General features: G+C 41.1%; 1 protein-coding gene across 6 annotated transcripts in view; it reads left to right on the forward strand.

Annotated features, from left to right (window-relative positions):
- The window catches only part of LRP6 (LDL receptor related protein 6), a gene marked incomplete at its 5' end in the record, with an annotated part of 122,083 nt that overhangs the window by 65,682 nt on the left and 28,415 nt on the right, over positions 1 to 27,986 (forward strand). For 5 of the 6 annotated variants that reach the window (XM_084276314.1, XM_084276315.1, XM_084276316.1 and 2 more), the window contains 5 exons: positions 7,792 to 8,188; positions 8,695 to 8,866; positions 23,432 to 23,648; positions 24,983 to 25,272; positions 26,919 to 27,145. In XM_084276314.1, coding sequence (XP_084132440.1) covers positions 7,792 to 8,188; positions 8,695 to 8,866; positions 23,432 to 23,648; positions 24,983 to 25,272; positions 26,919 to 27,145 — 1,303 coding nt within the window. The remainder of the gene's footprint in view (positions 1 to 7,791; positions 8,189 to 8,694; positions 8,867 to 23,431; positions 23,649 to 24,982; positions 25,273 to 26,918; positions 27,146 to 27,986) is intronic. The other variant, XM_084276319.1, reaches the window with a different exon arrangement.

Raw genomic sequence — 27,986 nt, forward strand, 5'->3', positions numbered from 1 at the left:
TCAGTATTTCCTTTAATTTCGTGCTATTTCATGCTCTTTGCTGATCATTTTTGTCTGGCTATTTGTGTCTGTGTGAGCCTTGTTAAAATAAATGGCTGCTTTTATGTGAAAAACTCAGCTCCAAAATTAGCCTTGCAGGATTGTTTGTAAGAATTTACCAGTACATGCACAACATTGTGGTTTTTAATTCCCTTTCTGCCAGTACAAGGAGAAAGCTTTAATAATACTGCTCTGGGTTGGTCATATTTAGTCAGAACGTGACACAACTTCATGTGCTTTTTATAAAAAAGCCCACTTGATATGCACAGATAAACTCCTCTGTGGCAGCAGGTTGCTAAAGCAGTTGTTACCCAGTGCAGGCATGTTTCCAAAAGCAGACAGAAGTCTGTGTGGTGCGCAGGTAGCCATGGAAGTTTGGTCACTTGCCAAGCAGAGGCAGAAAGGTAAGGCAGCACAGACTGAAGGACTAAGGACAACAGCTGGAACAAGCCCTGCAGAGATTGAGAGAAATTGCTCACTTTGGCTTCCTGTTGATAGGAAAAGGGCCAGGGACTTCTGGCAAGAGGGGCTGTATCCTTTTGCTTCCCACGTGCTGTGTTTCAAGGAGCAAGTGGTTTCACAGGAGTGCCTGCTTCCCTGCTCGGTTTCGGACCCGTGGCCTCAAGGTTAACTGCCCTGTGCTGAAGTGCTGAATGGCACCTTTCTAGTGTATCAAAGGGAATTACCAAAGGCCAAAACAAACCCAAACCTTATTAAAAGGAATTTAACTTCTCATGTAAAGATACTCAAAATCATCATTTCACTTTTTTAGCCATTCTGTTCTTCCTAAATAGAAATTTAGAGCTATTGCTCTTTTCTCCCACTCCCTGAGCACATGGGAAACCAAACTTGTTTCCAGCCAGCTATAAAGCCTATTTGGCTCACATAATACAGCTCCCATTTTATCAGGAAGTTTGTTAAACCATTTCCTAGAGCATGTTGCCCATCTGTATTCAGAAAAGCTTTATACAAGTACATCATATTGCCCTTGTCAATAGAATACTGTATTGTTAGCCACTGTTGTGCTATTACATCTTTCCTAAACAAGATGAAGAAGAAGGATGGGTGGGCAGGGAGAAAACTGAGTCTGTGTTTAGCTCAGTGAGAGTTGCATGCCACTGCTCTATGGACACAGAAATTACTTAGAATATAACCCAGGTGAAACAACCTACTCAAACTATCCACCAGATGCTCTGGTTTCACGCAACTGCAGTGGTCCTGTGCACAGCTAACCTCTGTGAGGAGTCCGAGGCAGCTTCAGGTTCAGCATCCAGAGGTGAGCTTACCCCAAAACAATGAACTCGTTTTGGCTAGTTTTTCACTCCTCTCACTGAAATGAGGTATGGGTAGTAGGCTTAGGGCTTTTGTGAGTGACCAACAACTTTCCAGAGCTCTCCAAGGCAGATATACAGCAGAATTTCTTCTTGTAGTTGTGAATGCTACAGTTATTGTTTTGGGATGGGGAGGAGTGTGTGGCAGTCGAATGGAGCCAAACTAGCCACAGACCAGATTTTGAGATGTGAATCTGTTACATGTGTGGTGACTTCCTTTCTTAGGCTGCTCAGTGACCCCAGGGAAGCAGATTTATTTTCATTTTTTCAGGTGTGTGCTGTGGGGGAGGTTGGTTCTGGGTTTTATTGGCTTTTTTTTTTCTCTTTGTACTTGGCTCTTTACTGTATCTGCTGTGAAAGTAGAGCTGAACCCTGAGAACTGAACACTTTTTACCTTGATCGTTTCAGTATACATCTATTATGCCACAACAGAATGAAACACTGAGTGATTAAATTTTGGTTTGCAGTTAGAATGTGTACGTGACTTTGGGGGGAAGAGGGGGTGACTTACAGGTGAAGAAAGGTGAAAAATGATGCTCAGAGTTTCCTTTGAGACGGTTTTGTATTCTAAGAGTAGACTAAAATCAGGCTTGTTCCTAAACCAAATTGTTTCATGCTGAAAGGGAGCTGTTTGAGGAGAGAACTTCATTTCACGCTGCGCTGATGAGAGCCCCAGCCTGGACAGGGAAGATTTTGACGGGTGAATTTTGAGTGTGTGTTTGTGGTGTTTGCAGTGCTTTGGCATTAACAGATGATCCTTGCAGCCAAAGGTGAGGATGGCTGACCCTCCCTGAGCGGTTTCCATGACAACCTAGCATTTTTGAATAATCTTGGTTTATAGGAAATTTTTTCCTCCCTCCCCTTTCTCCCAGTGTTAGTTTCTCTGGGTTTTGTAGGTTTGGGGTTTTTTTTAATTGCACCTTAGAGTTTTACCAGGTTTCAAGACACACGTGAATATCATACCCACCCTGCCCTTCCCCTCCATCTAGAAACACTGCTCCAAGGTGTTTCAAGAAAGGCTGATAACTTGGAATAAAAATAGCTGTTTTTCTAATAATTTATAATGCTGCCTGGTTGTTCATGGAATAATTTTTATTCCTCTTACAAAGCAAAGCAGTTATGTATCTGAGATGGGAGCTTGTAGCACGTTTTGCTTCCCCCACTGCCTAGGTGAAAGCTTGTAAATCCCTGTCTCTGAAAGAAGAGAGAGGCAGAACAAGCAAGCTGTTTTCATGGGCAGCCGTTCCTCCATCAGTAACATCCACGGGCAGTCTTGTCTGAGCACCCAGGCACTGCCAGGGAGCTTTTAGCTGCTGTGGTTGTATCCTTGGTAATTTATTGTCCTCTTCTGCAGGACATACTGGGGTTTCTCTTTTTCAGTACTATAGGCACTGCTGCTCTGAGAATCATAGAATCATAGAATGGTCTGGGTTGGAAGGGGACCCAAAGGATCATAGAGCTCCAACCCCCCCTGCCACAGGCAGGGCCACCAACCTCCAGGCCTGGATCTACACAGTTTGGCAGTGCTATGTTTAAATGACCTGTTTAATAGTTGTTTTTATAAGAAAATTTTGGTTTGTCTTATGGGCCTGTCATTGCAGTTACAATCATAGACCTCTCAGACCAGATGCTCAGCTTCTGTCTTTGCCTGTAGCAAATTTAACTTACTTTGTGCCTGTGCTACTACCTGTATGGATGTGTGGTTTGTACTGAGAAGCCTGACTTCAGCTGAGCAAGGAGATGGAAGCTTCCTCCTGATTTGAAAAAGCACTGCTTCAGACTCTGATTTCAGCCTTGCTTTGGCTGTTTCATTCCCTTCCAGGAAAATAGCCTTTATTTTGCTCATGGACTCTCACAGCCCGTTTCCTCTGTGGGCCTGGAGGCAGTAATCAGAAATTTACACTTCCTTTTGCAATTTAGGACTGCTTTGTGGCAAAGTCTCTTTGTTGAGAATAGCCAGAATCCTGATTTGCCTGCAGAGATCAAGATGTTAATTTAGCACCCTAACTCTTCATTTTATTTTAAAGGAAAGGAAAAAAAAATACTGAGATATGTGTACTTTTGCCTTTGTAGTTTTAAGTTTGAGCTTGTTTAGATGAAAAAATCTTGTTTGTATTGTGGTAGGAGGGGCTCTTTGACAACAGAGACTTTACAACTGGGGAAATATTTTAGTCAAATGTGATTAATTCTATTGAGGGTGAACTAATACTCTTGATTTTTCAGATACAGAAAATGCATTATACATGACCTAAGTCTAGCACTTGTTATGTCTGAATTCCTGAGCATGTGTCTGTGTAGCTGTAGTAGCCTCAGCAGCCACTGACACTTTTAAAGTTCAGTAACTTACAAATGACTGAGGCCTGTCTATCACTGAGAAGATGTAATTAACTGTAAAGGTTAGTAGGGCATTAGGCATTGGGCTTTAAAGCTATGCTGTTGCATGCATCTGCATGCTTGTTCTGTTTCCCCTTTTCTCCCCCTTCCCTTGACTTCAGCTAGCACATAGATTTAAATTATTTTGATTTTTAATAGTGACTTTTTGAGTAAAGTATTAGTTCCAGGACTAATGTAATGCACCATCCCTGAGCTTGTAATCCCAGCTTTCAAAATGCTTAATAAAGTAGGCTAAAGCTCTCAAAAATAAGAGTATGGAGTAAAGCTTTTATGTCTGTATTTAGACATCTTAAGTAAAGGGACTTGATTTTTTTTTTTTTTTTTAGAAAAAATGCTAGCTACCCTGAATGCCCCAGTGCTTGAGGCATTGCTAAAAAGAATCTGGAGCTTGGTCTTCAATTTGACCAGTTTGGGAGGGTCTGGGGATTTTTTGGTTTGTTTTAAATAAGTTATGGTTTGGTAAAATCACTTAGGGTTGTGTAGGAGAGCAGCACAGGGGCGTGAGCAGAAGGACCTGACTTAAGTGTGGGACAGTCATATGCTTCCTCACCCTGCAAGTGTTGGCACGGGAACTCTGTGCTCGGTGGTTTGAAGGGTGTGAGCACCCACCCCAGCATTACCTGTTAGTCTGTGCCCTCAAACCCAGCACTGTATTGGAGACGTGCTTGTGCCTGTAACCAAGCTTGTGTTGGGAGCAGTAGAGATGGCTAGTAGTTGGAGAAAAGACAGCAGTGTGGGCTGCAAACTCCACTCCAAATCCCCTGTACGTCAGTTTAGGTTACTGCATCCTTGCATGTGCAGTCAGAGGTGGCTAAAAGAGAAACCACCTCCTGTCTGCATATGCAGGCTGAGGTCAGAGCTCTGGGTGCAGACTCAATGCACCTTTTGGAAAGCATTTGAGCCAGTTGATGTTCGAGGTGTTTTATGTTTGTGGCTCATTCCATTCTCCCAGTAAGTGCAGATAAATTGGAAAGAAAGAAAAAGTTACGCTGGCATGCAGCCTGCATTGTCTTTTCCTGCCTTTTTGGTGGGTTTTTTTGTGTTTGCCTGGGTTTTTAAGTAAGATTCCATACCTGTGATGTTCTCTGTCACACTTGTTAGAGGCAGGGGTTTTCTTGGAGAGGTGGAGTGAAGAAGTCTGGAGGTCCTGTGGTCGTGCTTTAGCTTTTGCATCGTAATTAGTCTTGGGAATAGAAGTGAACAGAATTGATTCTCTTATGTCCTGGCAACCTTGAGCAGTCTTCTGAGTGGCCATCAGTGCCTCGACAGGCAAACTTTGTACAGCTGGAGTTTGCCATGAGTGCTAATTGGTTTAGTTTTAGAGATGTGGGGTTTCTCATTGACTGCTATCAAGGTGATAACGGGATGGGTCCATAAATGTGCCCAGCTCTCTCACTCGCTGGTTTTGCTATTGTCATGCCGAGCCTGAAGGCATTCAAAGTGATCTACCAGCCTGCTCTGGGATGAGATGCTTCTGTACTCTCAGTTTCTTTTTCCTGGATAGAATGACTCTTGGTCTAACTAAGCAACTTAGGTGTCAGTTTGCAGATGGGAGGTAATAGCTCTAAAGTAAGCTTTAAACTTTTTATTGCTTGATTGGGTGGGGTAGGGGGTGGGAGGTGGAATGCTAACCAAGGCCACAGATAAAGAGCATGAAATCCTTAGCAACCTGGGTTAGCAGAAAGCCAGTCACAGCCAGATGCTGAGGCAAAGCTGAGATGCAGCAGGTTATTGGAGTAAACAACAGCTCGGCAGCCTGAACGCAGCATGCTGCAGCTGTTGAAATGGTTTGTCTTTGAGAAGAATTGCAAGGTCAGTTGGTCAATTTAAAGGGTGAGTTTCAGCAAAAACATGGTTGTGCTTAAATGAATCTGTCTTGGGACTTGGTATTGGTTCTCCAAAATGACTGTTAACATCAGCTAGGGCATCCCAGACTATTTTTAAATTATGCCTTACGTTTTTTCTGTGCGTGGTAGACACGTATAGCTTTCTAACTGTTTAGTGCATTTGCTCAACCTTAGTTTTACTAGATAATGCAAAACAGGTGTTATTGTTTGTGGAGTTTTTTAATATGATTTTCATAGTTGTGTTGAGAAGGTAAGTTGGATAAATGACTGTGAAGTTGGTAAGAAAGTCCTAGGGATTTTGTTCTTGAACCTAAGTAGTTTGGGTTAATTACATATTAATACTTTATATGACCATAATGCAGCTGAATGCTCAGATCTTAATGCTGGGTTGTTTGATATGCTTAGTAGCAACAAATACAGAGATACATGTGGACTGCTGTGACAAGGTTAGTTGCTTCTGTAATTATAAAACCCCCTTACCAACATGCCTGTTTTCCATTCACTGTGCCACGTGCTTTACATTACTTTACATGAAGTATGCATAAATGTGTAATTACAGGTTCCCCCTTCCTGATAGCAATTAAAGCACGGGAATTATTCACTAGAAGAGAAATTGAATAGTGTGTACAATAGTTTCTGAACACAAGATGGTCTAGGACAGAGGATCTCAAAGCTGATCCTAATCCCTTCTGGACTGTCGATCAGGAACACTTGTAGTAATATTCTCTCAACTTCAGTTGTTGAAAGGTTCTGTTTCTTGCAGCACCGTGAAAGCACCTTAGATTTTTTTCGTGTGTCACTTGCTGTAAATGAAGCAGTGGCTGCTTTGTCATCTATCCAAATTTCGGCATGCAGTGAGATTTCGTCTAACACCAACAATAATAAATTACTCTTTCAAAAAAGAAATTTGGCATTAGAATCCAAAACCTGCTTGCTTTAGTTGTTGCTCTCTTAGTCTTCTAGCTCTTATTTATACCTTCAAGATGCAGACAATGACAGAATGTGGCTTGGTGATACCTCTCTTTCATTGCAGTGTTAATGCATTTATTTTCCTAACATTCCCCCATCTTTCTTCACCCTCCCCCCCACTCCTGTCCTCACACCTACATGAGTCCCTGCCAAACCCTTTCCCCTCACTGTTTGAGAGCCATTGCAACAGACTTTCCCTGCATTTAGGATGCATGCATTTTTCACCTTAGCTCAGGCTTCCCTGAGGCCTGAGCCAGGCTTATCTCCCTGAGACTCCAAACTGATAAGCCAAGTTAATTGGAATGGGGTGTGGTGGTTGTTTATCCTTCATTACACTGAAGTGTAGTGACATAGGATAGAAAATGAAATGCGAATGAATTAGAATAGACAATAAGTACATCTGTCATTGATCAGATGCCCAGCACGGTGTACCATTAGGCAGCTTGTGTTGTCCTATGTGAAAACACCTTCTGCAGTGCAAGATGGTCTTAGTTTTATTGTGATTCTTACTTTGACCTAAAAGCCAAGAAGGCTTTGGTGTGCTTCAGTTCAAAATGACTTTGTAAGACGCACTGTTGTTTATCTTCATGGCTTCAATAAGCTTGTTCTCAAAATATATGGGAGAAGCTGACAGCTCTTTTGCTTTGTGTGGTCACTGGATTGTTGTCAGTTCCCAACACTGATTTCTCCAATAGGTGTTTCTCAAAGGAGGTTTACTTTGTGGCATTCTGTGCTAAATTTTTCCCCTTCTAAGGGTGTTGAAACATGCAGCTTGTTTGTCACGGTTGTCCCTATACTAACAACAGCAAGCAGTCAGTAAATTATTTATATAATTAATTTTTCATCTAAGAGCCTCTAGGCCATCTGTTGATTTGCATAAAATAGCAGCATCAGCACTGAAATCTACTTTGGTCTCTTTGGAGGGAATGATATGGAAAGAAAACATGTCCAACATATAATATATTTTGGACAAGGAAATGACCGCAGTATTTTCTCTACAAACACACCTGATTTGCTCTGCAGAGAAATAACCTCACGTTCAGAAGCCTTTGAGTGGAACTGTCTGGTGGTGCCCATTGGTTAGGTTGGGTCCTGAGCAGTGAAGGCAGCGAGACTGGCTTGTACGAAATTGTGCTGAAGCGGGTTGACTGTTCACAGAACTTGTGTGCCGTGTTTGTAAGGGAGTTGGGTTTTTTGCCTTGTTCCTGTAGGTGCCACTGAACTGTTGCTTCTAGCCCGCCGGACGGATTTGAGGCGAATTTCCTTGGACACCCCAGATTTCACAGACATCGTTTTGCCGCTGGAGGACATCCGTCATGCCATCGCCATCGACTTTGATCCTCTGGAAGGATACATCTACTGGACAGATGACGAAGTGAGGGCCATCCGCCGCTCGTTCATCGATGGGTCGGGGAGTCAGTTTGTTGTCACGGCACAGATCGCGCATCCCGATGGCATTGCTGTGGACTGGGTAGCCCGAAATTTGTACTGGACTGACACCGGCACGGACCGTATTGAAGTTACAAGGCTTAATGGGACCATGAGAAAAATCTTGATCTCAGAAGACCTGGAAGAACCCAGAGCTATCGTGCTGGATCCCATGGCTGGGTGAGCAGCTGTTCATGAGGATTTTTGAAAAGTATTAGTCATGTAACAAAGATACCTCTGTCTACATGCGTGCAGATGCAATGATAAACTTCTGTGATGTCAAAATGAAAACGCTGGGATTCTTTGAAAGTTAAAGCTCTGAGGCACAGGGACTACTGTTCCTTTTGTCTACCTGGCCTAGGCATGTTAGTGTCTCTGGGGGTTTTTTCTCCTGCTTTTAAAAGTGTTTTGGGGGTCTGTGTTGACCTGTTTATTGTAGCTAACAGCACGAGGTGCACTGTCTTGCTGAGAAGGCTGATAAATAATTTCGTCTGAAGGGACAGTGTTCACATGTCAGTGCTTTCTGAATGGTTTGTGCGTCCTTACGTGTAAGGACATCCATTTGGCTTAGAAATGTACTTTTCTGTGTGCGGTGTGCGTGCAGGGAATGGTTAGTTTAGAAGAAGCTATGTGAATATTGGAAGCTTGGGTTATTAAGAGTTCATAAGACTTTGTTTCCTTTGCAGGTACATGTACTGGACGGACTGGGGAGAAATCCCAAAGATCGAGAGAGCAGCATTGGATGGCTCGGACAGAATCGTGTTGGTGAATACCTCGCTTGGCTGGCCAAATGGGCTGGCACTGGATTATGCAGAAAGCAAAATATACTGGGGAGATGCCAAGACTGACAAAATAGAGGTTTGTCATTGCACTTGCATTTTTAATTCCATGAAGCCACAGAATGGAGTTAGTCTACTTTTGTAGGTGTTTAAATTCCAGTATGGCTCAAAGGGGCAATGAGGTAACAGTTAATTTGTGCTTAAAGAAACAGTTGAGGGTTTTTTTTTCTGTCTTTGTCCAAACTTACTCACTATTTTTCATTTTTCTGTGTATAAAATGGAAATGATTGCAATATTGTTTGTAGGTTAAAAAAAATCTTTTTTGCTGCTCAGCTTAAAAGCTAGTAGAACATATTTTAAAGAAGTAAATCTCATTTTACACATAACTATTTGTACTTCCAGGAATCTTCCATGCCTTGCATCTCCCTTGTTTTATTAGGGTTCCAGCAAGGGGATAAACGTTCTTTTCTTTCTGGTATGTTCTGCTGAACCTTTTAATTGAAAACAAAAACCTGTTTTTTCTTCTCTCCCACATTGAAAAATATCTTGTGTTGGTTTTGTTATATAACATTTATGGAAGAAATTTGACACTTACTATCTATTTGGTGGTCTTTGAGGAAGTAGTGGTGTTTAGTATTTGTTCACTTGACTATGAAAAGACTGTGCTACTGCCTGGTGCGTGATAGCACTTACCTACATTTGCGATGTCCTGGTAGGTTTAGCACTCTTTTGTTGAATTACAGCTTTCCTTAGTGAATCCTTACCACTAATCGCATTAAGCACAACACCTTATCTAGCCTTATGAAATTGTTTATTTTTAACTTCAAGTAAGTCAATGTGAAGTCATGGTCTTCTGCTGAAAGGTCACATAACTGTTTGTTCTCCAGTCCTGCAAGGTGAGTTGCTTTGAAGCACTCCTTGGGAGAGCCTCAGGGAGCAGTTTTCTTTCACCTGAAAACAGGATTTGTACTCTGTAATTCGCCTAACATTATTACCAGCAAGAGGGAGAAAAAAGGTCTTAGCTATACTTAGAGATTTATTTATAACAGATTTGAACGCTCAGCCCTAATGTTGTCTTGGACTTGAGAATGTATTTTGTAGAAGAAAAGTCAGGCATTCTCCACTCTTGTGCTTGCCAAAACTTTGAGGTTTTTTCATGCGCTTGGGTCTGACTCAGACCACGGTTCCATATTCATTAATAATGATTCTGTTCAGTGCTGGATCAGTGTGTGATAGAAATTTTCATCTAGATGAGGCATGAGCTCACTGCTGCAATTCTGTCAGGCTGGCTAGAACACATGATGGAATGTTTATGCCAGCACTGCAACCTCTGTGGCAAGTCTGAAGATATCTGATCTGGCACAAAGTCTGCTGGGACAATTTCAATTTCATTGTTTTTAAACCAGTGTGAGCCAGCAGAATTATTTTGTTCCAGGTTGTCGTGTAACATCTATGCAAGGCATTGGAGAAGGCATTGGAGAAGATTTATCATCTTAACCTTTCAGAATTACTAGGTTTTCTTTTTCTTGTGAGGCTCATAGTGTTAGAGATATGAGTTTACTGCTGCTGCTTGTTATAAAAAGTTAACATTTGTTAACTCTTGTAAACATGCAAAACATCTTGAAAAAAACTAGCTAAAACCTTTCAAGCAACTGAGAAGAAATGATCCCACAGTTTTCTTTGGTGCCCTGGGAGCTTTGTTTTGTTTGAGGATTTGGGTGTTGCTTGTTTGGGATTTTGAATTGCAGAGGTGCTACATTAGGGGTATATAAGAGAGATCTATAAAATCAAGAAAATTATGTATAGGGTGATTAGGACTCCCCCCACCCTCTCCCACCCCGCCTCCTTTTTAATAGAAGAAATTGGCATTTGTAAATGATACTGTCAGGTGATGGGTGCAGAGCAGACAAATGCAGGTGATTCTTCACTGTGTGGGAAGTCGTGGAAATGGTTGTGGATCTAATAGCTTACATGACCTACTGGAAACACTGGGTAACTCTAAGGAAGTGAATTCCGCAGTTTACTAGAAAACAGAATTGCCTTCTGAACCACAAATCACTGAACTGTAAACTACTGTAGAATTAAAGAAGCTTCTTGCAAAGTTTTGATATGTATTTGCTTTATGGTGCTGTTCTGTAAGTGTGAGTTTTGATTATTCTCTGAGACAGGAAACAGGGACGGGTGGATCTTTGGGTGGAACCCATACAGTCTTTTTCCCTGTGTTGAGGGTATTCGAACACGTTGAAGGTCTGGGAAGTCTTCATTCTGTTGCCTTGCTGCAAAACCTTTAGGAAAAACTTCACCATCTTCCTTGGCCATAATGTTGCTGCTTGCTAACTGGACTTCAGGGGAAGAGAAATGGGTTGAAATTCAATGACCTCTGATAGTGACAGATGAGAGTGTGAGTTCAGTACAGCTTCTGTAATTAGTAAAGCATGGAAAGGCTCTGTAGGGTTGAAGAGGGGATGTTCATCCAAGAGAATGGTTCAGTTTAAGGTTTGGGGTTTTTTTTCCCTCGAATGTACTAAGTAATGCAAGTATAGTGATGAGTTTACTGATGAATCTTAGTGAATTTTCCCCAGGATCTTGTGTGGCCTCTCTGTAATCTTTTCGAGAGAGACTGACTTTCTTATGGTCGGCTACAGAAATCTCAGGCTGCAATCACACTGACTAAATCTATCATAGCTAAAATATTACTAACATTTCAAGTCTTCCCTTTTCCTCCCACTGCCTTTCTCTCCTATGGCAACCATGAATCCTGAGGAGATTTGTAACACTTTCCCTGCCCTTCCCATCCATTTTTTTATATCGGTTTAGTAGAAGATGCTTTGACCTTCAGTAAATGTATTAAACTTACGTTTGGAGAAAGGACACAGGAGGAGGTGCAACAAAGAGGATATTTGTGACAGGATCAAAAGATGAAATTTGGGATTGGATGTGAAGACGTCAGAACATATGCCTGGTCCCTGCTTTCCTTGTATGTGTTTGTATATATCTGTGAGAGGGGTAAAAGCAGAAGAAACATGTTTGTATACCTGCACTCCATTGCCCTTAAGTAGTTTCTCATACATGACGTCAAATATGTTGTGCTGCTTGCTTTTTTTTTTTCCCCCCTAGCATGTGGAAATCCTCAGAACTGTCATTTAATTGCAGCACTACCAAAACGAATGTTTCTTGCAAGCTATGTTTCTGGTTTGTTTGTGCCACATATCAGCTTTTATTATTTTATTTTTTTTTTTACACACTGATTCATGCTATGCTCTTCTGGAGCCCCCAGACGATAATAAAGCATCAGCAGGGGTTAATGGAGACTGGTAGGGGGTACAGCAGGGAGCTTTTGTTCCCATTTTATCTGGCAGCCTGCAGCAGGCAGAAGCAGGCTGTGGCTCAACAGCTTCGTCATTTATCTCGGTCAGGTTTCACTGCTGATAAACTTCTATTGAAATGGATGGCTGCTATTGTGCTTACCAGTAGGGAAGATTTCTCATTGACTTGCTACAGGTTTAAAGCATTTTCCTGCCGTGCTATGAGGTTAAAAATGTATGATCTGCTCTGTTGAATTGGTCTTATGTTTTTCTGCTCAAGTGAATATTTGTCTTCTGAGCACGTATGCTACCTGTTTTAAGGCATGGGTTGGATTTAAAATGGTCAGCAGAGCTCCTGTTGATAAAGCAGTTGTAAATGGCTGCGTGCGTCTGCGGATGTGTGCGTTAAGAGGAAACAATGATGATATGGCTGATTTTCCCCAATTTTTCAGTCTTTACTTCATATTTCTTTATTCATCTTCCCTCCTATTCTCCATTCTCAGAGCCAGAGATGATACCCACTTACACCTACTAGTGGCGAATGTAAAGAAAGGACGCTCTGCCTCCTGTACAGATCCAACCATTATCTAGTGATTTTTGAGTGCAGCTCGAACTTGAAGTGTTTCTGCATTCCCAAATCTATTAGCCGTGCCTGGCATTACCGTCTCTAATCCTCATGATTAATATGGAAAGTCTTATATCCTGCTGTTTTTCAGCATAAATACGCACGAGTCTTCAGAACCCAGCCTTGTCGGACAACAGAAAGCGGATGCTGCTAAGACTTGTTTGAGCACAAAAATGTTGAACAGAGAGGACCTTTTTGTGTTTGACCCAGGAGCTAATAGCTTGGCATCTAGAGAATGCTCTAATTCATATTCTAATCCTGAAATTGCAGGGCTACATTTTCATCTGATGACAACTCCCTCAATTTTACCGCCATCCTAATAAGGAAATTTTGTTTTCTAAGTATTTACCATTTATTTTCCGACTGAGACATTTTGTCTCGTAACATTAGTCTTTGTATTGTGAAAAGCTGATGACTTGTCCTACCTCATCCAGTTTACTTTGTAGTAGAAGTTTGAAAATGGAGAGGCAGAAGCCATTGAATTCCTAGCGGTTGAACACAGCTGCTTTTGTGTACTTCCATTAAGCTTTTGCATGTCTGTAGAAGTAAGGTAGGTGAAATGTAGATTTCAAGTTGCTTTACTTTTAATTTTGATCATGGTTGATTTGGTTTGAGTAGTTGTGGCACTTGGAAACTTCGTTCAACAAAGAACAAGTCTGTGCTTCAGCGGGTAGGGGCAGATCCTTCTCCTCTGTCCCAGTTTCAGAAATGTAAAGCTTGCTTTGCCAGAGAATTTCTAGCTATTTCTTAATGCCTGCATCAAGGCCTGCATTAAGAAAAACTTTCAAATTTTGAATTAAGTAGTAGAGTAAGAACTTGTTGAAAAAAAAATAGCTTGTACTTTGTACAATTTCCATTTGGGAGGTTTCTTTTGAACTTCTGAATGAACTTAGGGAAGAATTAAATGTCATGATGCAAATCAAAATAGGAAAATTGTAATACAAAGCAAACAACTGACAGCCATAGATCATAGACTAGTCAAGTCTCCTGACTGTCGAAGAGCTGGATATAAGCATTTGACTGACTTCCTGTCTACAGACCCCAGATGCTGAGCCAGGACCTTCTGGCATTGTAAATTTGTTGTTATTTTTTAAAAATAGTTAAGTTAAATTCCTTTTTAGCTTTGACTTTTCAGCATGGTGCTACAGAATTCTCACTTAGGCACGTACACTTTGCTACTGTTGAAAGTATTTTAATATAAAAGTAAAAAAGACAAAACCTATTTAAAACACCCATGCCAGTTTCAATTTGTGAACATTAAAATGTAGACATTTTATTGCTTCTGATAAATTGAGAATAACTAAATAAAACTGAAATGTGAAAAGTTTGATTACTGAGATATCCATTACAAACCACTTGTGCTGATGAGTTCTCAGAGAAGGGCTGAGGAATCTGCTATCAACAGGCTGTCATCTGTAATGAAAGGGAGAGGTTCCTGGCACGGAAAGAGGATACTGAGGGAAGGTTTTGGGTAGATACAGGTAAACTGTTGTCCAAGGCTAACCTGACTCTGTGATCTGGGTACCGAGCATGGTATTTTTCTAAGTAATCAAATTACTGCCCCCAAAGCTTACATGATATTACAGAAGACTTGGGCATTTGGTTTTAAAATGGTTCTTGTGTCATAGCTCTGCATTTTTCCCTGAAATCTGTGGGTGTTTTTTTGTCTAATGAGATGTGGAGAACTTCAACTCCGTAAATCAGATTATGTTGCCGCTATAAAGATGTCAGAAATCAGTAGTTCTGCAGTGTGGCTTGCTTTATCCTAAAATAAATGTTCAGAACAGATTGGATGACTCCTGCCCTAAAAGCACCTCCTTTTCTGTTAAGTCAAAGGAGAGCCTGGAGTCACCATGTGGGAGGCAGATGCCCACACTCAAGACACCTTTCAGCTGGCTTCTACAACCTTTTGTCACCTTACTGTGGTGGTTTGACCCTGGCTGGAGGCCAGATGCCCACCAAAGTCGCTCTATCACTCATCTTTTCAGCTGGACAACGGAGAAAATATGTATTGAGAGGCTCAGGAGTCGAGATAAGGACAGGGAGAAATCATTCTGGAATTAGTGTCATGGGCAAAACAGACTCAACACTGAATAAAGGAAAGAAAACTCTAATTTACTACCCAGTACTGCACACCCAGTGACACCAGAGTAGGGTAACGGGAAGTGCGACCAGATCTTAAAGCACCTCCCTCTGCCCCTCCCTTCTTAGCATGGCTTTGCTCCCTTCTTCCCCGCACACTATGGCACAGGGAGGGGCAGGGAATGGAGGAATTGGGGTTTCGGTCAGTTCATCATGAGTGTTTTCCTTCTTCTTCTCCATTCTTCATTTCTTTCTCGTTTCATTCCTCACACCCTTCCCCTGCTCCAGCGTGGGGCCTCTCCACAGGCTGCAGGTGAAGTCTCAGCCTTTTCCATGGGCTGCAGGAGGACACCTGCTCCACCTTGGGTTTCTCCATGGGCTGCAGGGGCATCTTTCTCTCTGGCACCTGGGGTGCATCCTCCCCCCTCCTTCAGTGACCTTGGTGCCTGCACAGTTTCTTACTTCTCACTCGAGTCTTTGTTGACAAAATGCAGCTGTTTGTGGTTTTTTTTCTCCTAAATGTGGTTCCCAGAGGTGCTGTGACCGTCGCTGATGGGCTCGGCCTTGGTCAGCACCAACTCCGGCCTTGAGCCAGCTGGTGTTGCTCTGTGGGGCCTGCAGAGAGCTGCTGGGGGCTTCTTGCAGAAGCCACCCCTGCAGCCCACCTCCTCCACCAGAACCCAGCCACACAAAACTACACCACTGGGTGTTAATAGTAAAAGCAGACCTTTCTCAGACTTGGATGTTGTTTGACTGTGCAGCTTGAACTGAGGCTTTCCATGTTGGAAATTCAGAGGTGTTTCTTACAAGCTTTGCTTACAAATGAGCAGTTTTGATGATGATAGCTCTCTAAGTGATACGGCGCCAACGACATAGCATGGAGCAGACTAAGGTACAACCTTTGGATGCCGCTAATGCTTCCTAGGTTTTTCCCACTGGAGCTAGGAAATTGTGTTTTAGTTTACTCTGTTGTCTCATCTAGAAAGTAACAAGCCTTTACTGGTAGTATTGGTTACCTAAGGGAAAAATACAAAACCCCTTCAAACTAAAATACCTGGAACCATCATCTGACCTCGCTGAGTCTGGCATACTTAAAGTAATATTTGAAGGCAAGCTGGGGAGTGATGTGAAGAGATACTGAACTGTGTCCTGCATTTCTGATTTGTCTGAGTGCTCTTTGTCAGTGTGCTATTATCCCTTACTCTCCAATATTCTGGTGGGTTTTTTTTTTCCTCCTCCTAAGCTTAGCTGCATTATTGTAGAAAAAAGGTCGTACTGATCTTGGACCTGGGCTTGTACAGAAACATTCACATGACCTTGTGATCCCTCTCAGTTCATTATTGAGTTTTCTTCACGCAGGCTTTTTTATTTCACTCTGAGATTTTGTAGTGCTAACCTAAACTTTCTTTTTCTGATACCATTCACGATGTTGTCACTTGGCAAAGGTCTGCAAGAAAAGGATTGTGGGAGAGATAATATATTTTTATTAGGCTGGTAAATACATATGGTGAAAAGCCAAGCTTTTGGATAGGCAGAGAGACCCTTAGAATTGAAGTGTTTTAGCTAAGGGAGTGGTTGAATCAACTTTACAGCTTACTGCCGCCAGAAGTGGAGAGTATCCCAGAGGCATCCCTTCAGCTCTGCACTGGCTGAGTCACTCATTGCACTGTTCTGTGAACCACATGTTTCTGCTGATTTGGGAAGTCACTTACCATGGCCTTTATTCCCCCCACAAAAAACCCCAATAAAAAATCAGTGATATTTAGGTATGGAGTAGTCTGGGAAGCACCAAGCTGGGTAGAGAATTAATTGAAAGTAAGATCCTGGGGCAAGGTTGTGAAAGTACCTTGCAAAAGAAGAGAACAGAGGCTTTTGCCCATGTGCAAGAGCATTAGAAGCTGTGTTGCCCAGCTTGTATTGCTGTCCCCCAAACCACGTTCAGGTTGGGCTTGGCTAGCCTCCTTTCCTTCCTGCGAAGCGTGTGTACAGTTGCTTGTAGAACTTCGTTGGCAAATGGTAAGTTGCAGAATGAATTAGCTTCCTTTGTCTTTACCTCTACAGCCTGTGCCCATGTAACAGAACTCTGTCCAACTGTTGCCACTCCATCTGTGTATTAATATACCAAAATTAATTTCCACAGCCAGGCATCTTTATTCACCCTTTTTACCTCTGAATCTTTTCAGAGGAGGCTCTTTTTTGTTCCTGTGAAAATGTCTCTTCTCATCCTGTTCATTATTTCTGCTCAATTTTTTGTCTTAGGCTGTTCTTTATAAATGCAAGGGGGGAGTGTGTTGTATTGAATGAGATTGCCTAGGAGATGTCATATTTGATTGTCACAATGGTTATAAACTCCTTTCCCTGCCTGCTTGTCACTTCATCTGACTTGAGCTGTTGCATTGAAAATCCAACCAATTGTTTCTAAAATTAAATTCCATTGCTGAGAAAACAATTCTGTTGTTGGCATTGATTGATCAGCAAGCTATGAAAGTTGTCCTATTGTGAAAGAAATGAGCTTATAGCAGTGTCTGTAGCATGATAGAAGGGGCTATTTATGAAGTTAATCTCTATTCTGTTTTTACATATTTATCTTCACTGCAGTCCTATTAGGAATATTAGCCATGCTCAGGAAAATTTTTTTTTTAATTCTTTGGAAAAATGATTAGAGCTCAAAAGGAAATTGAGGGTGCTGGGGAACTGTTAAATTAGAAATTGGTAATGGCTATTATAAAACAATTAACAGTAAGAAACTGTAGAGTTAGCTGGAGGCATTTGGTTTCTGAAGCAAATATAGGGTTCCAGGTATTCCTTCTGCTGATTTGTCAGGATTTCAATGCAGTGAGGAGACAGCTTCCCATTTTTTATCCAAAACATTCCTTAACATTTCGGAATTGAAGGACAATACTCTTAACAACAGTAAGTTAATGACATTGACAGAATAATTGCTTACAGTTTCAATTGCCCAAAGAGGGTATAGTTGATTGTGAGGGGTTTTTTTAGAGGGGAAGACTAATAAAACTGGACATTTAGAGAAGATGTGTCATCTTTTCCCTGTCTTAGAGCTGCTGATTGCAATAAATACATATGTTAATTGTATGATACTACTGCAGCCATAACAGTTTACATTGCTTAAAGGGGAAAGATGAAAATAGATCGTTCTCAAACCTTGTCTGAAAAAATGGTAGTATGTACTATTTGGAAGGCATTCAGCTATCTTAAGAGTTATTTTTGAGGTAGTCACTGCCTCGTTTTTCTTTTTTTTCCTTAACCAAATAAATGTAATGAGTTAGTGTAGTTTTTAACTTCTCTGATACACTAAGATTTGTGTACATCTAGGTGGAAAATGAATAATTGTATTCTTGATGAGCAGTGTCATGAACTGAGCCCAGCATGTGTTGCATCAAACAAACAGCATGTATAAGTAAATTGGATAATCAGGGCTGAAGTAACCAAACCTTTAATATTCCTAAATTATTTCAGGTATGATACAGGCCTTGTTTGAGATCCTTTTCCATACTTTGTTGAAATATCTGGGATATATGTATTGAATTTAGTACTTCACAGAAGTCTTGCAGTAGTAATTCCTTGCAGTCATCTTATGCAGATAAGTGTGAATGATCAAACTCTGGAGAAATTAACTTGTTCACCTCTTTTTATTGTTGTATCTATTCCTAAATGCATTAGCATGACCCATGTTGAAGTTGGGAAGGTGGTAATGCTTTCTGATGGTTTTCTGCTGTCTTTCAAACTATAGCAAGAAATCCATTAGAGTGACTCCAGAGTTTAAGGTCTGCTCAGGATGTGTTTACCTTCTTTTCTGTGACATTTCTGTGCCAAATGGCTGGTTTTTGGTTTTTTTTCATGCTGTCAGGTAAACCATAAATACATATATCTGAGAGTCTATTTCAGTATGTTCCAAGGAACCAACGAGCTAATGTGTTTGGCGTTTGTGTGGCAGGTGACTTGCAAGGCATTGCCACTGAGTCAGAACACTCTCTTGTGCCTTATCATTTCAGTGGAAGATAAAAGCTAGAGTTGCATCCTTCCTTTGAATCAGTGGCTGCAGCCAGATGCTTTCCAGCTGTGGGCCCTGATAGAAATTTCATAGGGCTGGCACAGTGATGGCAGGAGTACTTGAGTAGGACGGTCGAGGGCCTGTATATTAAGTGGTGTCTCCTGGCCTCGCTGAGGATCAGGAAGCTGGTACTGGTAAAGGTGCTAAGTTCAGGAGTCAGTAGACAGCTATGATGTCTGTCAAAAAACATCTGTGAATTTTTAAAATTGAGGTTATGTTCAAGTTAATCTTTTGTTGGGAGATGTTTATGTCTAAAATTAGAGATGTTTATTGATTTTACCAGATTTTGTTATTAGGGAGGTTTTTTGCTTTTTGTTTTACTGATACGTGTGTATTTGTGAAATGAAGTTCTGGCAACGATCCTGCAGTGCAGCTGGGGGCTTCCAGTCCATCCCAGAGGCCTCTTGCATTCTTGCAGCCATCTTTACTTTTTTGGAGATACACAGTTAGTAGCCATTGTTTATGAAGTTTTCTATTCTTGACTTCCTCTGTTGCAGTGCTTATGGCACTCAGTTAATTATGTATAAATAATTGTATCAGCTTTGTCTGACGCTCACCCAGATTTGCACTGGAAAGCGTGAACCTTCCAGTGTCCGCATGCCGTCTTCTCCTCCTGGAGTCATCAGTATTGAGGCCGCCCAGCGCCTTGTAGAACTGGGCTCCTGTGTTTGACGTTAGTCTAAGTATGGAAAACAGTTTCTATGACTGGCATGTCCTCGGTGCTGTTGGATGTGAGCTGTAGCCAGAGCTGAACATAATGGTCACAGATGGGGAGGCATAACAATTGACCTCTAGACTTAAACCAATCAGATTGCAAGTGTGAACTACTGTATGCTCAAATCCCAGATTATCAGAAAGGTAAATCTACTGCATTAGCCTATTTATCGCAGTTATTACTGGTATTCAGGAGTGAATTTAACCCAGGGTATTTGCCAGCAAGAAAGACCCATGGAATGTATCACTGCAGCCCAGTCTGTAATTTTAAAATAGAAGGGATATTTCAAAGTTGAGGTGGTTTTTTTATTGTTCCTGGTGACCATTAGGTACAACACCTTAAAATACAGCGACATTTTCAGCCATAGTTTATTTTGAATAAGCTGTGTTTTCATGAGACCATAGGTTTGCATTCATTACTGTTCTACAATAAGCAAAGCCCTCATCCTACAGGCCACATTTCTGAGGCTATTTAATTTTTTATACTTAATTTCATTTTTTTTTCATGGAACTACTTATTCAGTAAAGGTAGTGTTTGTGGTTGCACCACATCTGTTTCCTGTTGTAGTCTGTATTCTCACTGTGGTTTGCAGCATTCAGAATGGCCTCAGAATGCGAAAGCCACACCACATTGTGGTTAAAGCAGCATAAGCTGCTGGAGACGCTGCCTGTAGCAGCAGAAGGTGGGTTTCTTCTGTGGAGGGTTCTGTGAGGATAGGCATCGCTGTGGTGAGCTGATCCATCAGGGGCTGAAGAAAGCAAATGAATGCATAAAGTATCGGCTGGGGCTCAGTTGTCACCTGAATTTCTGTGTGTGAAAAGATCATGCTGAAATCCTTTTGAAATTGGTTGATCAGTGATTGTTTCTTTTTGCTTGTGCTTATTATGTATATCAGCCCTGTATCCCTTGCCACTTTCCTTCCGCCTCACACCAGACTGTTTGGTTCTGTAGCCTATTGATGAAACTCCAATTCAGATCTCCAGAATGCAGCCAAAGTGACTGCAGAGAATGTGGTGCTGTGGGACTACCCACATGGTGGTGCCCAGCTGCAAAGGGGCAGATGTTTATATTGAGTAATACAGCACAGGTGGGCTCAGGTAAGATTGCAGTGTGGGTAGGGTGGCAGGTATGTGTAAGTGCTTTCAGAGAGGTGTCTGTTTTGTCTAGGTGGCATAAAGCTGTCTTTCAAAATAACCTGTATGTGGCAAAACAAAAATTCATTAAAAGGAGATACTTAAGAATTAAGTCCTTGCTTCTCTCTTCCTGATTTTCTGTCAGTATAAGATGAGGCTTATTCCAGCAGCTCCTTTTTGAAAGTTTGCCAGAGAAAGTTCACCTTGCAACATACACCATCCAACTAATTCTCTTTGCTTTCTTAAGCACCCCCTTAAACATTGAGATTTCTTCTCTCTTATAAGTACAAGGCAAAAAGTGTAGTGTCTGAAAGATGCTGCTTTGTGATAATGATGTTTCAGTGGTTATTGCTGTGTGGTTTTAGTCTGTTCACTTTACAACATCCATCCATTCTGTATATCTGTTTGGTCCGCTTAGCAAGCACTAATTGCTGTATATTAATTAGTTACAAGCAAATGGTTCATCTCTGTAGTTAAGGGGAAGGGGGAAGCAGATCATGGCAGAAATTCAAGATGACTGTGTTATGGTTAGAAAAGAGGTAGTAGTTGGAAGGGGCTGGCAGGTTTTGTTGTTGGTGATGGTTTCTTGAAGGGGTGGTGGGTTTAAGGACTGTAACTCGCATTTATTTTACAGATGTTAAATCTGTGTCCCTGGTTCTAAAGTTAATCATTAGCCTGTTGTTTAGCAACTTCAGTTATCAAATTAGGAGGCTTGCTGCTAGGAACTGAGAGTTCCAGCAGATGCTGAAATTTTCTGAAGTAGAAAAAGTAGAATAGCAGGGCTTGTTTTGAAAAGAAGTCCAGAAATTAAGCAATTGTGCTGGGCTCCAAGCCTACCTACACTATGTGTGGTAGGAAAGGCTGTGTTTGGATTTGGTTACCAGCATAAGGGACATAAGTCACAGCTTTAGGATGGTAAATGTACCATCATGCAAAGTGAAGCTGCGAGCATTGTGCTTGACTGCTGAGACAGTGCTCATCTTAACTTTGTGATGTGTGTGCATTAGTGCATTTGTAGAAGCATGCCATACATGCAGCTAGACTGAAGATTTTTTGGTAAGCCAGTTCCACAGAGTAATTATGAGCCTTTAAAAAAAACCAACCACAAACACCTAATGTAGCTTATTGCTACAAACCAACGAGTATGCAGAGCCCCGTTCAGTTTTCTGTAGGCAGTGTGCACATAAAGAGTCAATTCCCCTTCTAGCATACTGAGAGTATGTGCAGTAATATCAGGAAGTTTATGACAGGGAATAGGTTTAAGGAGAAATTGAATTACTGTGAAGATTTTCTTCCCCTTTTTTGTGAATGCATTTTATTGACGTGTGCATTGTACTGTATGTGAAGAATCGTATGGGTTTCAGTTCTGTTTCTCTGCTCCTTTCTTCCCTCCCTATCTGTGCTTGGGTAGACAAAATGTAAGAGTTGCTCCAGACTAGCTTTCTCATTTTTCCTGTGCTGGGAAATTCTTCTGACCACAAAACATCATCTAGCTGGAGTTATTAAAGCAATTGATCCTGAAGGTTGTCATTGCAAAAGTCTGGGTTTGAGCCATGGGAAGAGCAGGAAATCTGAGAGACTTGTCTATGGTTCTTATTTCCTCCAAGGCAAGTGAGAGAGATTTGAAAATGGTGATTTAGTAAGTCACCCTTTATCTGCTCCTTAACTTGGAACATCCATGTGTAGTGGGAAGGAATTTTTTTTAATATTTCAGGTATTAGAGTGCTACCTTGAATTTTGCAAATCACGTGGCTGTGGGAAACTTTTACATTAAGGTTGACTTTGGGGTTTTCCTTCTCTTTGGATACATGCTGTAAACTTAAACTGTAAACTTGAAACCAGTAGAAATAATTCAGAAGGAACTTTTATATAAAATTGCAGTGCTGAATCAGTTTTAAGCTTCTCTTAAAACACAGGCATCTCTTCATTCCTGTCACTATGGTGCTTTTTATAATAATACTTGGCATTCATGTGGTACTTGATCACTTGAACATGAATACGTATGTTTAATTAATCCTTTCCCTGCCTCTTTGAGGAAGTTAGGTATTACTTCTTTTTAGCAGTAGAGAAAAATGACACAGTGAATTCAAGTGTCGTGATCAAAGGCATGCAATTATTTACAGCCTATTAGTGTTCCTTCTAGTACAAAAAAATGCCAAATTTAATTTTGAAGAATGTAAAATCGGTTCTTTATTCAGACTTAGGAATATAAACATATTATGCAGATCTTCTGGGAGGCAAACAGTCAAGAATTTATGTGGAGCCTCCTCTTAACTGTTCTCTGTAACCTGGGCAAAACTCACTTGGGAAGTTGCTGAGCCAGGGCTCCTTGACATTGTAAGCTTGTCTTTGTTCATGTAAAATGCAGTGTCTCCCATTAAAACTAAATCAAGACATAAGTCAGAAACCAGAGAGAAAGGCAATATTCCAAAAGCATTCATGATATTCGTAAGGAATTTTGTCATAATTTCACATTATGATCTGTTTATGAGACTAGCCTTATACATAAGGGATCATCTGTGGCCTTTAGAATAAGTACCTGTTGAATTACAGTCTCTCTTTATTAGACTGCTGTGCAATGTTGATAACATTTTAGTGGCTAGGAGATTTTGTTTTCATCTGAAGTCTGAGTGTGGACCAGCTGATTAATTAATCCCTGGTAAAGGGTGACAAAATTATCTGTATATGTAGTAAGTTTGTGTATCTCCATAGGTCATGAATGCTGATGGAACTGGGAGAAGAGTTCTGGTAGAGGACAAGCTGCCTCATATCTTTGGATTCACATTGTTGGGAGACTACGTTTATTGGACAGACTGGCAGAGACGCAGTATTGAACGCGTGCATAAGCGAACAGCGGAGAGAGAGATCATCATAGATCAACTGCCTGATCTGATGGGCCTGAAAGCTACAAACGTCCGCCAGATAATTGGTGAGTGAGACTAGTAATCAGGCAAGGAAAATGAAATCGAAAATTCCATCAGTGCTCTTCTGCAGGTATCACTTCTATTCCAGGTCAGTTTTTTAGAAATGGGCAGAGTTCACTTCTGTTGCATGACAGCTGCAGTCTGTGGTTTGATGGAATAGAGGAGGTCTTTTGTGAGGTGCTTCAGTTCTCTAACCTGGAAAAGTATTAGCTGGAAAACAACTGGGCACCTTCCAAAATGGGTAATTCTCTGCTGCTTAGGAATTTGGAGCAGCTCATAGGATCTGGTGAGGGGACAAGAAGGATCATGGAAAATGAGAACTCTAGTAACAGCCAGCTGTTAGATTAGCCCAGATGTTTATGAAGCTGCAGCTGTAGCAGCTTTTTATCTAGCAAACTGAACACACACTCCAAGTATGTGAAAGCTAAGTTTGAACCAATTTTGTTCTATTCAGTGCTTTTCACGCTCATACTGCAAAATCATCTTTAAAAATAACTAGGTGTGCTTTCTGCCCTGTAGTGTCTGTGGTGAAAAAATGCAGGATCTAACCTTAAATTTGCTATCGTTGGCTGTCCAGTCGCCAGTAGCAGTGCAACTGCAGCATCGCAGAACTCATCACGTTCCCTGAATACCCTGCTGTATGGATAGATAGGGCTTGCAGCTTCTTGCTGCCACGTCTGGATTGTAACCCAGGGAATTAATCCAATGTAGTCGAGGTGTATCTTTGCTGCCGCCACGTTAACAAGATGCCCTGAGGTGCATGTTTTTTTAAATGCAGCGCTCTCTCCAACCGTTTGGCTAATTGAGCATGGTAATGCTGGCGCTCTCTTAGTAGGTGGATTTTCAGTATGTGCAGGTGCAGAAGTTAGTATTTGCAAAGAGCTGCTTTACCAGCACCCTGGAGAGAAGAGGCTGTTGAACAGAAGCAGAAATAGATCTGCATTTTTTCCATCTCTTGGAACAGAATTGGGGTATGTAACTGAACCAGCGTACTGTAAAAGGCAGCAGAACATATGCTTGCTTACGTGCTTCCTGTCCACTTAGTGCTTCTGTTGAGAACTGTGAATATGAATTGCTGGAGTACAGATCCCTTTCCCTAATGCTGGGTTTGTTTCATGGGGTCAGGAAAACGAGTGCTGGCTTTCCAGCCACGCACTGAAACAGCTTCCTAAAGGATTGCAGAAAATTAACAAAAATGAATTAACTTGGAGAACAGAAGGTAAAAAATGACATGTATGTCTTAAGAACTCATTGTGTCATTGATGCATGTGAGTACTGGCTTTATTTTCCAGCTGAAGTCGGTTTTCAATGATGGGTTTTGCTTTTGTTGCACCCTTAGGTACAAACCCTTGTGCGGAGGATAACGGTGGCTGCAGCCATCTCTGCCTGTACCGACCTCAAGGCCTTCGCTGCGCCTGCCCCATAGGCCTAGAGCTCATCAATGACATGAAGACCTGCATCGTCCCAGAAGCTTTCCTGCTCTTCTCTCGGAGAGCAGATATCAGGCGAATCTCTTTAGAAACCAACAACAACAACGTTGCCATTCCACTCACTGGAGTCAAGGAAGCTTCTGCCCTGGATTTTGATGTGACAGACAATCGAATTTACTGGACTGACATTTCATTGAAGGTAGAGGTTTATTCCATGCTGGCTATTCACTTGCTACAAGGTTCTTGAGATACTTAAGGATGGATTGACACATACAATTTACAAGATTCAAGGTTTAGGTAAAAGAGGTTGTTCTAACTAAGGTTGGCATACATTTTTGTTGTAGGAGAGAATGCTGCAAGTCATTTAAATCTAATGTATAAATTTTCACATAAAGGATAGGTTTGCAAAAATAAAGTTCTTTTGCAGAAAGCTGGTAAGAATGCCTGCCATATGGTAGGAGGTGTTTTGCCTGATGTCTTTAATGGGAGCAAGCCTTGTCTTGGGTCAGGAAGTGAAAATGGGTCTTATCTATTCATTAACTTATATAGCTACTGCACGTGGGGCAAATCATGAATATAATAAATATTTGTGTTTGCTTCATAAAACAGGTCCTGGGTCTAGACTGACAAATTGTAAAAGGCCAAGGGTAGATATTTAAATGTGGTGGTTAATGGGGTGACAGACATCTGTGTATTGTCTGTTATCTCTGTTATTAGTGAGTCTAGTTATTCCCTTTGTTTTTCATGGATCGTGGATGTAGTCAGAATTGTGAGCACCAAAAATTAGTTTTTAATAAAAGATTTCTGCAGTTGAGTTCAAACTTGTGCCAACAACAACTCACGGACCGTTGCAACTAAAGAATCATAAAAGTTAAAAACATAGAGTTTAACTGAGTTCAAGAGTGGTGACTTGGCTGAACTCTTGAGGTATGGTATTCATTTGAGCTGTGTTTGAAATAAAAAAGAAAAGCAATGATCTGATCAGTTTTTAAGACTGAGATACAAACTTCCCTGCTGTGTACTGTCACATACTGGCATAATTAGCAGGTAGCATCCAAACTGTAAACAGAAAAATTAGGCTTTGTGTTAACTTGTGATGGGTTTATGAGTACGAGGTGAGTGTGTGTTCATGTGCACAGAAAGGAAGCCCATATGTGCCGAAGGTTTTGTACCATCCAAGCATTACTTCTTTACGTTGAGGCTTTACAAGTGGTCATAGTAAATCAGGAAATGTATAAATTCTGATATATTATTAAAATACAATCCCATCTGTGTCTGCTATCACAGAGTGATCCATGATGGCGAGAGTTAAGAGAAGCCTTTTGAATGAAAGACCAAGAAGAAATTCTGCTTCATGAAATTAAATATAAGCACCAGTATTGAAGCACTTGCACTACTGAGCTAATCAGTCGTTAGGTTGTTTTCTATTTGCTATTCTGTCCTGAAATTTTCATGAGGTTGCTTTAAATATTGTTCCGTGCTATAACATTGATGCTTTTGTATAGTCCTGGGAGAGCCAAAATATTTCCCCCTCGAAGTTGGCACTGAGTTATTAAGGTCACTTTGGCATGTAGACTGCTTAATTGAACCAGACTAGTTATCCCATTTATTTCCCCAGTGAAATGCTATTGTAATTGACACAGAATACATTCATGGAGTACAGTAAATCATTACTTCTGAATAGCAGCATTGTTCGCCTTGCAAATAAGTAGCATATTGTAAGATCCTCTTTCCTATGAGATGCCTAAAATCTGAAAGTGTTTAAAATGCAACAAAGAAAACAACGAGCCCAATGACAGACTGGTAAAATTTCTAATTTTCCTGTGTATCTTTGTATCCCTGCAGACCATCAGCAGAGCGTTTATGAATGGCAGCGCATTGGAACACGTGGTGGAGTTCGGCTTGGATTACCCGGAAGGCATGGCCGTAGACTGGCTGGGGAAGAACTTGTATTGGGCTGATACTGGAACGAACCGTATAGAGGTGTCAAAGCTGGACGGGCAGCATCGCCAAGTGCTGGTGTGGAAAGATCTTGACAGCCCCCGGGCGTTGGCATTGGACCCTGCTGAGGGGTAACTTGCTGATCTCATGTTATATTGAGGAACGGTGGTAAACAAGGTTGTAACGCTTCCTTTAGAGCACGTTAGGCGCTGCACGTAAACCCCGAGAGAACTGAGCTGGGGAATAAGACCTAGTAATTTTAAAGTATGAGGGCTGGAGGAATATGCTTTTAATGTCCTGAATAATCATTAAGAACACTAAAAAAAAAAAAAAGAAAAAGAAAAAAACCAACCCCAAGAGAGCAGCTCATTAAAAAGAGATTTATATTTAGTTTTTTAATTAACCACAGAATCAAAAAAAAAATTGTAGCTTTATTGAATTCATTAATTAGGATAGGACCATATCATTGAAAAGAAAATATTTGTCCTTTTAAAACTGAGGATCCTTTTTGTCAGAAATAAGGGTCCAATAAAGGTATTAAATCATTTAGCTTGAGAGTGGGGGAGTGAAGCTTACTGTCTGAGAATAAGGAAGGTGTTTCTTCAGTTAAGGGAGTTCTTAAGTTGTCATGGACAAGGGAAACAAGGACAGGTAAAGAGTAGAAACAAATAATACTCATCTATACCCAAAAGAAAGGTTTCCTGAGAAGAAAAAACTTCTTAGTTGGATTCAAATATAAGAGCAAAAGTAGGGCAGTAAGCAGGGGGAGGGAGGAAGGAGCAGAGCTAAGCAAGGGAAAACTATTTAGTTTCTGAAATAGCTCTTCTACCGTGAAATGCTTGTTTGATATTACCTAATTACTACAAAACCTTTTTGAGGCTACACCACCATTGTATTATTCTTATTTTACAAATAAGGGAACTTAGTTGTCAAGTGTTATGAAACAACCACCTTTCCAGTGATGCTGCAAGA

Source organism: Gallinula chloropus (genome assembly GCF_964237585.1).
Source record: "Gallinula chloropus genome assembly, chromosome: 1".
NCBI lineage: Eukaryota > Metazoa > Chordata > Aves > Gruiformes > Rallidae > Gallinula > Gallinula chloropus.